Below are 13,801 nucleotides of genomic sequence, written 5' to 3' on the forward strand. Positions count from 1 at the left end.
TGGTCCTATGCTGGTGGTATGCGCTTTAAATTATCGCTTACTACATCCCAGGCTTCTTTTCTCGAGAATATCTTTCCTCTTTTTTTTCTTCTTTTTTTTCTTTAATTTAACAGACAACGGCTTTTTCGGAGCTAACTGGGCCTACCCTTGCGTCTACAGTTGGCTTCATGTTCTCTGTTTTTCGGCCCTCACGCTTCGCCCTTTTTAGCTCTGCCTTAGCTTCTTCTTCTCGCATTTGCATCAGAACCGGGCTCTTAGCACGGATTCTAGCCCCATAACGCCAGAACACTATAGGGATTGGGATCAAAGCGACCTCCAAGAGACCCAGCAACGTACCAGCCCATTGAGGAGTAAGCTTTTCGTACATAATAGGACCAATGAGGGGCAGAGTACCACCAAAAACACTTCTGATGACGGCATTGCCGGCTAGGGCTGAGGCAGCAAAGATGCCATAGGCATTGGCTATGTAGTTGAGACCATATATAAAGCTGATGGTGTTCCCAGCTCCAAAGATAATTCCGGAACAAATAGGCAATGCCCAGTGAATACTCACAGGCAGGCAAGTCCACGAAAAGGCCAGCTGACCAATAGGCGTCAAAAATGCGCCAATCGTCATGACTACAGCAGTAGCCTCGGGCACAGTACGCCCAGTCACGCGGTCTTTCGGCTGCGAGTTTATGATACGTCTAAAGACTGGTTCGCAGGCAATAACAATCATCACGCCACTTGCAATCCCCAGAAACGACATTCCAGTGTGTGCAGCATCCCACCCGCGGTACTGGCGAAAGACAATCGGATAGGCGACGAAGCACAAATACAAGATGCCGTAAATGAGCGAGATCCAAATGTTGAAGAACCACAAGATCGGCTCGGTGGCTGAGAGGACAAATGGCCGGCTCAGATTCAACTTCAACAAATGGATAGTTGACACACGCTGGTCATACTTGCACCAGTAGCGTGGGTCATCCATTTCCTTGCGCATCTGTGCGGTTTTCCGCTTGAGGATCGCTGGCGCGTATGTCTCTTTGAGTGTTAGCAGACATATCACAGCTACACCATTGGCACCCATTACAATCCAGGCAGCCATACGCCAGCCCAGATACTGGTAGAGGAAGCCGCCAATTAGCGGGCCCGTACTGGGACCATTGAGTGGGCCAATGGACCACAGGGACATGACAAGGGCTCTGGTCTCCTCATGGGAGATATCAACAATGGAACCGGGGGCATTAGCGATAAAGGCAGACCCAAAGAGAGCGCTGCAGCAGTCGATTTTTGGTTAGCACATATGGATATACGATTGCAATTTGCAGGGCTAAGGGAATACATACCCAAAAAAACGCGTTACGATAAGTGTGGTGAGCGATTGAGCCGTTGCACACGGGATAATCAGCAGCGATGCGGCTATCATGCCAACAACATATACCAAGTGCCGGCCATATATTTCGCTCAGTGGTGCCAGCACCAACGTGCCCACAGCTAGGCCCAGCAAGTAAGTAGTAACACCGAGGGTTGCGGTAGTGGTAGTGGTATCAAACTCAGCCACAAATCCGGGAATACTCGCTGTGTAGCTAGTGCTGTACAACACAATCAGCCAGGTGCTAAATGACAGCACGAACATAGTCCATGTGCGATACCATATGGGCCAATTTCGCGGGTTCTCTGGGTCATTTTCGTCTAGCGTGACTTCGAATTCAGGGAGCCGTGAAGCAACGCTAGCCAAGCTAGTGGTTGTCTGTACGTGGCCCAGCAGCTCTCGGGCGGTTCTCTCAGCCTCGGTCTCGGATATGGGTGTCAGGGCATGCGGAAGTGGGGATAAATGATTGCTTTCGGAGGATTCACGTGAAGTGGAGGACGGGCTAATGCTCATAGTTTGGGATTCGAGGTCGGATGGGCAAATGTTTGCCGGGGGCCCGGATGGGGCTTGCTTTTCTGGAGTGGATGGCATGGATCCAACAAGCGAAGCAGGAAATATGGAAGGATAGAGGATATGGGCACAAAAGAGAAGGTAAAAAGGGCTCTAGGAGAGAGGGTAGAACGGGATGTGAGTTTGGTTTTTCGGTCTTTAGATGGTATAAATTTCTATGACGAAGCGAGAACTCTAACTCTCAAGAGCACAAGAGGCAAATATCAAGGAACTAGAAGGCAGTGAGAATAATACAAAAGCTCTAGTTCAATATGGTGAACATAGCAGGGTGGTGTACAGGCTGTAACGCCAAGTTGCAATGAAAAGGCAAAAGGTCAGAGCGGTGATAGGAAACGCAACCACGGCAAAGAACAAGGCAAATAGAAATAGGACCAGACAAACCCAGATGGCGAAGAGACAATGATCAAACTACAAGAAACAATGACAGACAAGATACGAAGAACGGATGTAACGAAATAGTGTAGCAGCTCTCACCCTTATATGCACTATACGGCAAGTACGTTCTTAGCTCGCCGGTCTTTTTGCAGGGTGACTTCGGCGTAAATCCATCCAACATGCAGAGAAGTCATCGTTCCAGCCCGTCACCAATACACCAGCGATCAAAGCTTTTTTCACCCGCAAGGATTCATTTTCTAGTCCCATTTACGCCCTTCAAAGCACTAGTTCTGTCAAGTGAGTAAAAAAGAAGAACGAAAGGAATATAAACCCAGGACAAATCAGCGTCTAAGCCGGGAGAGGAGAGGGGACTACAATAGCGGAACAAGGAACACAAGGGACCAGCAAGCAGCTAGCCAGCATATGCATTAGGCCCGAAGACGGCACAAAGCCCAGAAAGCACATTTGGCCGTCCTCTTCCTTTTCTTCCCTGGCTTTTTTTTTTTTTTTTTGCCCTCTACGGAAAACTCGCCCTATCCCAACAACAGGGGCCAACAATGGTAAGATAAGAAAGCGTAAAGACAGACGCACGGCACTCATAGATGCCAATGCTTAAGGCGTTTTTGCATGATGGACTGCGTTGCTATGGCTAACTGAGGCTTGAGAGCGGGAGACAAATGGGAGTGGCACATGGAGGCCGAGATAGGGAAAGAGGAGAGGGCGAAATGAGAACATGAAGTTAATGTAGTAGCGGTGACAGGGAATGATACCACAAGTAACATACAGGTAATAACTGACAATCCAACCTCGACGAACGCCTATAAGCAACAGCCCGCGTATAACATAAAGTCCCTGGGGCTCTACCCCCTCGGCACGTTAAGCCGGTAGTCACATAGCTTCGGAATTGAGGTAGCTATTAGTAATGCGGAACATGGGGCAATTGCCTAGTAAAAGCGGAGGTTTCCCGTTGGCCTTGGATAGCCGAGGTGAGGGCCGGAAAAAAGAAAAAAAAAAAAAAAACATGGTGAAATAAAACCATTAACAGAAAAAATTGGTAATAATTTAACGGCCTTCTCCGAACTAGAAATATCAGCGGCTTTGCTTCTTTCTCATCTCCATCATATATACGTCCGGGCCCTAAAGACCCTTTTCTAGTGCTGTCTCATGCTTAGAAGAAAATAAAACCTGCTAGAAGCCCTTGCTAGCCTCCTTCCTGTTTCTGTCAGCCAAGCTAAGCGGCTGCACATGTCCCCACCTTCATGGAGCACGAATAATCCCGGTTAGGGTTGTAATATAGGGTTTAGTGCTCGTTTTAGGGTATGCTAGGGTTGTGTGTAACATACAGAAACAGGGTCAGGTGTAACAACTCAAATGCTAGCCCACAACAAGCCGGACAAAGCCTAGATCATCACGAGCTCACTCCAAGCTCCAACCAATGCTTACTGCATCGCCCAACTTGTCTGTTATCTCGTGGGGGGCTCATGTTACGGACCACTTCGGTACAAAATCCCATTGTCTAACACCCTCTGACTGCATCCTGCTGGGCAGCCTCATACAAGTTTTACAGCACTGAATCTATACAGAGCGAAGAGGCGATGCCGTGATTTCGAACTACATTGTGGCCTCATTCATGGCAGTGCTACACGAGGGAGCGCCGAAAGTCAGCAATACAAAAGCCCGGCTGATTGAGACAGCCGCAGCGAGGATGCTTTCTCCATGAGCTCTTCTCTGACTCTCCAATGCCCTCGCGTAGCTACCAAGCAAGCCCTCCCTCCCCCCCTCTCTCTCTCCAAGCTCCCAGCATTAGCTGTGAAGTTCCCGCAGTGAGGTAACGCACGGAAACATGCTTGAACATCAGGCCTCCGCCAGCGCACATCGCCTTCTCGAAGTTCCATGCCACTCATCCAAGGACCTGCATAGATACACAGCATTTGCCGAAAAAAGGAAAGGAAAAAAATGGTCTCAATCTCCTGCAGACCCCTTTGCCCTCACCCGCAGACATGCAACTCTTATTTTGATGTTCGAGGCCAACCTTCTTTCGGTCGTAAATATAGTCGTGCTCCGGTGAAGGACACAGCATTGACTCATGCAAGAACATCCTTAAGTCCTATGTAACGCCACAGGAATGCCCCTTCTTCTGTATTCTCACAGCACGCACAAGCACTCTTTCTAGCCACTTGTTTATGTCTTTTGCCTAGCCCTGTGCATGCCATACTAGACAATGTGGGAATAAGACACTAAGGAGTGGTCGAATACCATCTAGCCTCTTTTTTACACCTAGGAGGGCAGACTCGGGAGAGAGGCCTGAGACCTGGCCAGCCTCATATAAAATATTTTGGCCTATTAGAATGAGTACGTGGATTGTCTCAGCAACGTTGCGGCGCACCAAGACTCAGAGCTTGATCTCCTAGTTCTAGCTACCGTAGGTTCGACTTTCTATAGACACACCAGTGATGACGGGACGGGGGCCAGAAAGCGCCCATGCATAACCTCCACGTATTATATATCCGATATATACTGCTTCAAAACTTGCGGGATAGCCCTATTCTGTGGACGGAGGAAAAGAGAACTTTGCATCGCTTGCGAGAAAAGAAATTTGATGTTCTGATTATGTGAAAAACATATTCATTTCTGCCGCCTCCCCCCCCCCCCCCCCTATCGGTCATTCTTCTCTAGGAAAACCACACGAGCAGCCCAAACAAGAAAGAGGGGGTTGCTAGATTATGCAGCACAGAGCAGTCCTCTTTCATCTACTGATTACCGTGATACGAAGCCACAGATAGACATGCCTGACGCAGTCAAGTCAAAAGAGGGCAAAAAGAAAGGAAGAAAAAGCCCCGCTACCTAGAACAAATCACGCACCGGTAGGCATATTTGGCGCATAAAGGCATAGGGGCATGGAGGCATAGGTGGGTAGGAGGGTGGAAGCTCAAGAGGGTGGAGGCTCAGGCTGACCCAAGTCATTCCAAAGATTCTGAAAGAGCTGCAAAGACAAATCATCACCTTTTTGTCATACTCTAGTTTGGAGCAACCAATCCACTTCTTTCCTGTCTGCTTAAATTCTGTTTGGGGAAAAGCTTGTTGTGAAGGCTGGAGGAGGCTTGCTTGACTTTTCTCTCATCCCCGAGTCCACACCAAGACACGGAGAAAACCATAGCTTGTCTGTCTGCCTCTAGGTTTTTTGCGTGACACATACGAGCACCCAACAACACACCGTGATCATGCAGCCCTGGGCATATGACTATAGTAATCAGCTCTCCTACTCTTGGCAGACATCCATCCCCATCCTAAAAGCCCACCATGCCCTACATGTCGACTTAATCTATCAAGAGACATACAGCGAGACCAGGCATGCACAGCTGCAGGCGTTGCCTGGGAAGCATGAGCGGGAGGTGTGGTCTACAGCCAGCAGCGTATGCACATGTAGTATTTTCGGCCATAGACTTTATACTAGACTCACATACCCACACCTTACTCATTCATTATACACCTGCACAGACTCGCAAATCACACAGGCGCAGATGCAGACACAGTGAGAAGGAGGGAGGGAGAGAAAGAGAAAGAGAAAGAGAAAGAGAGAGACAGGCAGACATAAACACAGACAGACATAAACACAGACACAGCCAGTCCACAGACCCTGCTTTGGGTTTGTATCACCAGCACAACACAGCGGCAAAGTGGTCACAGGCCCAGGTCTCAGTCTCAGTCTAAGTCTCAGTTCATGTATGTGCAGGTAGTAGATCGGACAAGCAACAAGACAAGACTCCGAGGGAGCCAGTCCAGTAAATAAGAAAAAAACAAAGGCTAGCCCAGGCCAGGCTAGGCTAGGCTAAGCTAGGTCAGCCGATTATAGCTTAGCTAGACTAAATAGACCGTCCGCACAGCAAGAAGTCTAATCAAGGAATAAACGAACGAAAGACACAAGGCGAGAAAGGATAAAAAGTTTGAATAAAATCTAGAGCTGCTTTTGCTCCCAGCTCTTCTGGATGCAATACACACATACACATGTGTACACGCAACGCAGATCAGCACCATTATCAGCGAAGCAAGCCAGGCCAAGGCAGCAAAAAAGGAAGCGAAAGATTGGCTTCTAGCCCTCGTTTGGTCGCTCTCCCCTTCCTTGTCCTCCTCCCATCTCCCAAGAGTCCCAAGAAGAGTAAAGAGGATGAGAACGAGGGGGATGGGTTATGATCCCAGGAGAAGTGTTCGGCCTTGTGTCTCTTGTTGTGTTAAATCTCACCCGTCGACCTGCTCTCGAGTTCCCAAAAGAGGAAATTCCATTACCTTCGCCTCGGCCGTGGAAACTGATCAGCACAGGAAAGCGAGCAGCAGCTTTTGATGTGCAAATGCTACACATTCGACAGACCCAAATAGAACGTGAAGGAAAGACCTATCTCTCCCTTGAGCACAAGACAAAACTACTCACATGATAAACTGTCATTAGGGCATGCCTTTTGTGTTAGGGTTACAGAAATACAGATCCACTTTTTCTATATCTTTTTTGCGACGCCACACAGACCCTCGAGTTTGGTGTGGCGCTGTAGCGTGGTTTCTTAGCTGCACGCCCCAGCTGAATCCCTGGGCCAATCATGTGTTGTAGGTGCGCTGGCTTATTTCAAAGGCAAGCCACTTGATTCTGGTCGAGATCGACGATGAGATGATCGCAGGACTGACAAAAAGCTGCTTGTTGAGGCGAACGGGGAGGCCAAGGGCGTTAAATTGCGTTAATTTATTGATATTCTTTTCGCTTTTTGTCATTGCGAATCCAGCTGTATTGGGTGGGCGGACGAGACTATAGATAGTATGTGTAATTGGCCGGATACATTAAGGATATGCACCAATACATTCCACCAAGTATCGCTGCAGTAGTGTCGCAAGCAAGAAGTGACATGTCTATTTGCAATTTAGCCTGAGCTGCTCACTAGAAGGCTCTTGGTATTTCATTTAATCCTATGATTTATTATATTTTATGTTATTTCGCTCCCCCAGATGTTCTTTTTCACCGCATATCAAAAGCTGGCAAGCCAGGCACAGAACCTTGGCCATTATAGGAAACGAGGTAGCAATAAAGCCAAGGTTTACCACCGACAAAAACTCAAATATCAAATAATAGTCCTGGGCGTTGTATGTATGTGGATGCTACAAGCTACAGGGGAAGTGGAGGATGGGGGTGGGGATGAGAAGATGAGGACGAGGACGAGGAGGACGAAGATGAGGACGAAGATGAGGACGAAGACAAAGACAAAGACGAAGAGGAAGAGGAAGAGGAAGAGGAAGATGAAGATGAGGATGAGGGGAGGAGGGTCAAGTAGAAGGGGAGGGAGGGTGTGGCTTGATGGAATAATAGGGCGTTGATCCAAGGGGAGCTTCAAGATAGCTTGCTAGCAACAAAGCTAAGGCAGAACAGCAAGCGAACTATACCAAATCAGGACGATTTGAGTTATCCGGCAGCAAGAAGGAAGGGGGGAAGGAAAATCAAGCCGAAACAAATAGAAAGAAGGGGAAAGGGAACGGAAGAAGAAGAGAAAAATACACAAGCAAGGCTGAAAAAGATGGGTAAAAGAGAGAAGAAAGCTCAGTAATCATTAGCTTTATGCCAACCAGCGGCGGCAAGGCAAGGCCAAAAACAAGACCGAGCTGCAAGCGCTAGGTTTCCAGCTTTCAATGTTAACGCAGCAACGCAGCAGTACGTAGTTGAAGTAAGACCAGCGTATCATCAGGTGAGTCGCGGAGTCATGGCATGGAGTCGTGGGGCCGTAGAGTCGCGAAGTCGCGGGACCGTTAGGCCTGAAGGAACCAAGTCGCCGGGAGGACTTGAGCAAGACAAGCAAGGGAAGCAACGATGGCCTTCTCTGGGCTAGGTTTGGCAGCGAGCAGCGGAGTGGGAGGAGAGCGAAGGAGAGAAGAGGGCAAGGACTATAGGTCGATTTCTAACACGTGATATTCCGCCATTACCTTCACCACCACCACCACCACCACCACCAATCTATACATCTGTCTGCTAGTCCGCTGGCTAAAAAAATGTACATGAGAAAGTGGTCAGGCAACCTCATCCCAACCAAAGTATATAGTAGGCTTAGGCGTGGGCGCAGACAGAAATCAAGTCAGTCAGCCCATCAGCCAGCCAGCTAGACAAGCCAAATGGGATAGACTGGACATGGTAGGGGAAGAGAAAGAAGGGAAAATGAGAGAAGAGAGGAGAGTCCCTCCCCATTGTCTTGCAACTTGTCTTGTCCGCTTGGGCTGAAAACAAGGACTGCAGGGGGATTTTGTTTTTCATCTCTAGGCTGTAATTCTTAGCTCCCTCTCGTTCTCTTCACACACAATCTTCTCCCCCCCCCCCCCCTCTCCTGCCCTTAATATACCCTGTCTGTTGCTGACCTAGCTCTCTTGTTTTTGATGCTTCTTGAGACATGGGCTTCTTTTACATTTGGAAAAAAAAAAAATCTCCCCTCAAAAAAAGAGAGGTAACATTGACAAAGCCACCACAAGTCAGCCACTTGCACACCGCGGAGCGTATGGCCTGGCGTATGGTCTACCGTGGTACGACCGCCATATATCTAGCAGCTATTCGGAAACAACAAGGGAAAGTAGGAAAGCTGGATGAATGACAGAGGGCTCTGGAGGAGGGGCAGGAGCAGGAGGCTGGAAGACACACAATAATAACTAACAAGCTTACTGATGCTAGCAAAGAACCCTGTGCTAGATCACATCTTTTTGCCTCCCTTTTGGCTTTTTATCTTCTTCGCCACCAGTACAGCTGGCCAAACAAAGAGATTATATTGTAATAGAGGGGGCTTAGTGAGCCAGTAGTCGTTGGGTAGGTGGAGGTGGCCGTAGTAAAAGTCGGGATACGAGTCCGAGTTTAGGCGCTGGAAATGAGGGGTGGGCGATATGCATTAACATTAGCACCCTAAAGCTTTTTTTAGTAGTTTTTCTTTTGACTTGCACTGAATAGCGAACAAAAGGCTTATATCCATATACACGGATGACAAAAGAAGTCGCAAAGGTCACGCTCACGGTCATGGTCTCGGTGAGCATATGTCTCAGGTGAATGGGCTCATGATTTGGTAGTGACTTGGGGTTGATGCATCGCTACGTACATACATACATATATACGAAGTACGTATGTATGTACATGTAAACATGCACTGATGCCACCCCGCTCTTATTCTGTGCTCCGTCTACTCACCTTGACAATGGGCATCAATGGCTCTGGGCGAGGCAACTCAGCACACGTAGCAAAGGCCTTGTTAGAATAAAAAAAACATGTTTCCTCCCTGGCTAGGATGACATGCACTGGCTGGGCTTGTTTCCTGCTTGCTAATGCGATGCGAGGCTAGCTTCAGCCTCTTTCTCCTGTTCTGAGGCCCAAGTCCCCTCATGATATAGGCCTGACACCAAGCTCAAATAGTCGGCCTAATCACCCGACTTGGCTCTTCGGGTTTTCTTGGCTTACCGGGAACACACACGCCCCCGCCACTCATGCTTGGATGCTGTTCTAGCCGCCCCTTCTATCCCTCCTCAGCTTCGCAGCTTTGGTCCTATTATGCTTTGCTGTGCTCGCTTGGATGCGCGATTCGATAAACAGCAGCGGAAGCGAACCTGGCTCGGCTCTGGGCTTGCTTGCTCCGGGGCTGCCTTCTCTCAAATTGCACTGCTCTCTCCCTTCCCTCCTAGTTGGGTGATGTATCTTGGTCCCCATATTAATCAACAAACTCCCAAACTTGTGGCTTACAATGGGGGTTGCATTATGACAAGACTCGATAGCCTGTCTTGATTCGCAGCGGATTTGTCTGCTTCGGCCTCTGGTATTGCTGGATTTTCTTGGCCAAGGTTTTGCTAGCTCAAGCCACCAAAGACTAAAGCTAGCTTTTGCTGGCGCACCAAAGGTCTGAAATCTTTCCTAAAATGTCCGAGCCCATGGGGTTTGTTTGGTTTACTTGTCTTTGTCTCCCCTCCCCGGCCTTCAGAAGGGCCGGTCATAGTAGTCATAGTGGTTTAGTTAGGCTTAGTGGACTTGGGCAGGGCTGCTAACTGCCAGCAGCAACGCTAAAGACCAGGACCCCCCTTCTAGGAGCGGGACGAAGGAGCTTTGCAACAAAGGCCCGAGCTTGGCTAGAATGGGCTAGCCCCAGACCAGCCATCACCGGCGAGCAGGACTCACCCACTTATAGCTTTGCAGGAAGCTTCAGCTGGAGCAGCTAGTGCCAACCTTTCCAGCTGGGTGTGTGGAGGAGCGCAAAAACGAGAAATTAGAAGGAGAGTCAGTAGAAAGAAAGAGAGAGGAAGGCGTCCGGCGCCAGGATGAGAAAGAAAGGGAGATTGGCTAGTAGATGCAAGTATGCTGTGCAGTTGGCCGCTGACTTTTAGGCGGAGGGAAGCTATTAGCTAATGTTGAAGCAAACTTCCCAACAAGTTCCGGATGAAGTTCGGGTAAACTGATAAGACTTTGTGCTTATCTTAAAAAGGGGAGTATTTAGGAAAAGAGGAGTGGTAAAACTTTTCATCTACTTTAAAAATAATAAAAGAAGGACCAATTTCTACAGGTTATGAGCTTATAATCAATTACCTTCGTCGAACGATTGCTATATCGTTCTCATAAGTCAATCGAGGCTTATAATATTTTGTGTGATTGTATAGATAAAACAACACTCGACTCAACCAACACCCGAAACAGCCAACATGTCGATCATACTTAATGAAAGCAACTGGAATGAGTGGGAGGACAGCCTCCTTGTCCAGCTCCAGAATAGCGGGCTGCATTACCTTTTCCAGAAAGATCCCATGGAAGGTGTCGAGAGAACCGATGTATCTGGCGCAAGCCAGAAACAAAAACACACCAAAGATCAAGAAGCAGCGAGGAGTCTGCTTAATATGAATTTGGATAAATACCACCAGTCCCTAGTTAGGGACGAGGATACCTTGTATGGAGCATATGAGGTCCTCAAAGATATCTGTGCTCCGGACCCGCAGGACGAATGTTACGATGAGTACAAGAGGCTGCTGAAAACGCCTGTACAAAAAGGGAAGTCCATGAAAAGCAATTGGGCTTACTTCAAAACGATCCACAACCGTAACTTCGACCAGGACGCCACGAAAGAGGACAGGATGAAGGAGCAGCACGTCTTTAGGACGTTTACGTGGCAGCTACCGAAAGCGTACAGGGCTGCTATCCTCGAAAGCAGGCGGGAGAAGTATACCGAAGCGAAGACGCTAGAACTATTGGAAAAAGTTCGAATTAGCGTTGAAAGCGAAGGTACCGACAAGAAGACCAAGGGAGATAGGCCAAAGGTTAAGTGTACCAACTGTGAGAAGAAGGGACACTTAGCTGCTGACTGCTGGTCGAAAAGAAAGACCAACTCCGACCAGAAGGCTCAACTGGTCAACCAAGATGCTCAAAGTAAGTGCTCTGAATGCCACAACTGGGTAATCGATTCCGGATGCTCATGTCATATGACGAAAGAGCTAACAGTGTTGAATAATGCACAGAAAACCCGGGAGACGGTAAAAGTGGCGGACGGGAGAAGCATTGAAGCGTCGAAGGTTGGATCAGTAGCCATAGAAACTGGGAATAAAAGTCTTACCTTGTCAAAAGTGTTATACGTGCCAGGCTTGACTGAAAACTTGATTTCAGTCATGGCTTTAATGAAAGAAGGCAAATCCGTCTTATTCAAAAACATGACAGTCACGATAAGCGACAGTGAAGGGGAAATAATTATCCCGTTGAGGAAAGACGACTCCATCACAAGCACATGTTTCACAGTGTATGATGATCTACACAAAAGATTTGGACACGTCAGCGACAGAAGGCTGAGAGTAATCAACCCAAGCAAGACCCCTCCAAGACCTGAGGACTACAGGTGCGAAGATTGTTCGCAAGGCAAAATAACCAAAAGCCACGGCCAGTCATCAGTGTCGATGGCGGCAGAAGAACCACTCGATAGTGTGTCGATTGACGTATCAGGACCGCATGAATCTGGAAGAAATGGTCACCGATGGTACGCCATTGTAGTTGATAATTTTTCCCGGTATAAGTGGCTATTGCCATTGAGAAAGAAAAGCGAGGTCCAGCGAGCACTAGACGAATGGAGAAGGGGCATTGAACTAAAGATGGGTAAAACCATTAAACGAACAAGAAGCGACAATGCACCGGAGCTCAAGCAGATTTTTGAAGAATGGAAGAGGCTTAATGGCACAGAAACGACCTATACCTTACCAGACTCGTCCAACCAAAACGGCATTGCTGAGAGAGCGATAAGAACGGTGGACGAGGGAGTCAGAACATTGCTATCAGAAACTCAACTGGGTAAGAGGTTTTGGGTGGAGGCTGCCAAGGCAACGGTCTACATATCGAATAGGACGCTGAGTTCACAAGGGGTTCCATACACATTGTTCTTCGGAATAGAGCCAAGGACGGATCACATCCGTCGATGGGGATGCCGGGTCATTAGACACCTGCCCACATCGAAACATGGACCTAGGGGGAGTGAATCTCTCTTGTTAGGCTATGATGAAAACGTAGATGGCCGCTACGTCGTGTGGGACGTTAATGCGAGCAAAGTACGTGTTTCCGAGTCGGTGCATTTCTTTGAGAATATGCAACCAAAAGAACCGCAACAAGAGGAGTTGCGAAGTGAGGTACGAGAAAGCGAACCAGCGAGGTTACCTGTCCTCACTAGGCGATTCCCAGCGAGGAACGAGCCTGTGGAGCCGATGCCGGCACCAGAAAAAGAGGAAATAACCTCATTAAAAAATGCAGCAGAAGAAATTCAATCGCCAAAACCTTTTTCAGGAACGAAGACGGTAACAGGAATTGATACAGCACAGTTAGACGCAGTTAATGCGAGAATAAACTTGCTGATAGAATCGCTGAATCGAAACAACCCAAAGCGAAAAAATAGCGAAGGGTATGAATTGATGGAGGAGCAGCCGCCGAGAAGCAAACAGAGAATAGACGAGGAGGACGGAACGACGCAAAGAGCCATGATAGCGTTGTCCGAGCCTTTTATGACACTCAATCATGCTATTCTGCACCCAACTGAAAGCGAAGGATGGAGAAGGGCCATTGATAGGGAGTTGAACACTCTGACCGAATTCGGGACCTGGCGCTTTGTTCCCAAACCGGAAGGATGTGTCCCAATAGACACCCGCTTCGTCTTTGCCAAGAAGTACGACCTTGATGGAAAACTTGAGAAGTACAAAGCAAGGTTGGTCGTGCGAGGTTTTAGGCAGGAGTATGGTGTGAACTTTTTTGAAAGTTTTGCACCAACACCAGGCAGTGCGACTCTGAGGTTATTTTTGGCATCCGTATGCCAATATGACCTGGAATGTCACCAGATTGATGCATGCAATGCGTTTGCACAATCAAGGCTGAAAGAAGAGGTTTACATCAAGTTGCCGGCGAACGTTGAATGCCCTGACGGTATGGTTGCGAAGTTGGAACGCTGCCTGTATGGTTTAAAGCAAGCCGCATACCAGTGGAATGAGGATTGTACAGCG

At 48.2% G+C, this 13,801-nt stretch overlaps 3 protein-coding genes across 3 annotated transcripts; 2 read left to right on the forward strand and 1 right to left on the reverse strand.

Moving 5' to 3' along the window:
• Positions 1–106: 106 nt before the first annotated feature.
• HOO65_020373 (major facilitator superfamily transporter multidrug resistance) lies at positions 107–1,867 on the reverse strand (the record flags this gene model as incomplete). Its single annotated transcript, XM_071006648.1, has 2 exons — positions 107–1,256; positions 1,467–1,867. 2 exons carry the CDS (start codon positions 1,865–1,867, stop codon positions 107–109), a joined length of 1,551 nt encoding a protein of 516 aa, XP_070861011.1.
• A 5,421-nt stretch (positions 1,868–7,288) lies between these two features.
• Positions 7,289–7,611, forward strand: HOO65_020374 (uncharacterized protein; the record flags this gene model as incomplete). Its single annotated transcript, XM_071007104.1, has 2 exons — positions 7,289–7,427; positions 7,484–7,611. 2 exons carry the CDS (start codon positions 7,289–7,291, stop codon positions 7,609–7,611), a joined length of 267 nt encoding a protein of 88 aa, XP_070861012.1.
• Positions 7,612–10,984: 3,373 nt separating this feature from the next.
• HOO65_020375 (uncharacterized protein) lies at positions 10,985–11,835 on the forward strand (the record flags this gene model as incomplete). Its single annotated transcript, XM_071006997.1, has 2 exons — positions 10,985–11,702; positions 11,792–11,835. 2 exons carry the CDS (start codon positions 10,985–10,987, stop codon positions 11,833–11,835), a joined length of 762 nt encoding a protein of 253 aa, XP_070861013.1.
• Between the last annotated feature and the right edge of the window lie 1,966 nt (positions 11,836–13,801).

The sequence above is a fragment of the Ceratocystis lukuohia genome (assembly GCF_044167205.1).
Source record: "Ceratocystis lukuohia strain C4212 chromosome Unknown Supercontig2_pilon, whole genome shotgun sequence".
Taxonomy (NCBI): Eukaryota; Fungi; Ascomycota; class Sordariomycetes; order Microascales; family Ceratocystidaceae; genus Ceratocystis; species Ceratocystis lukuohia.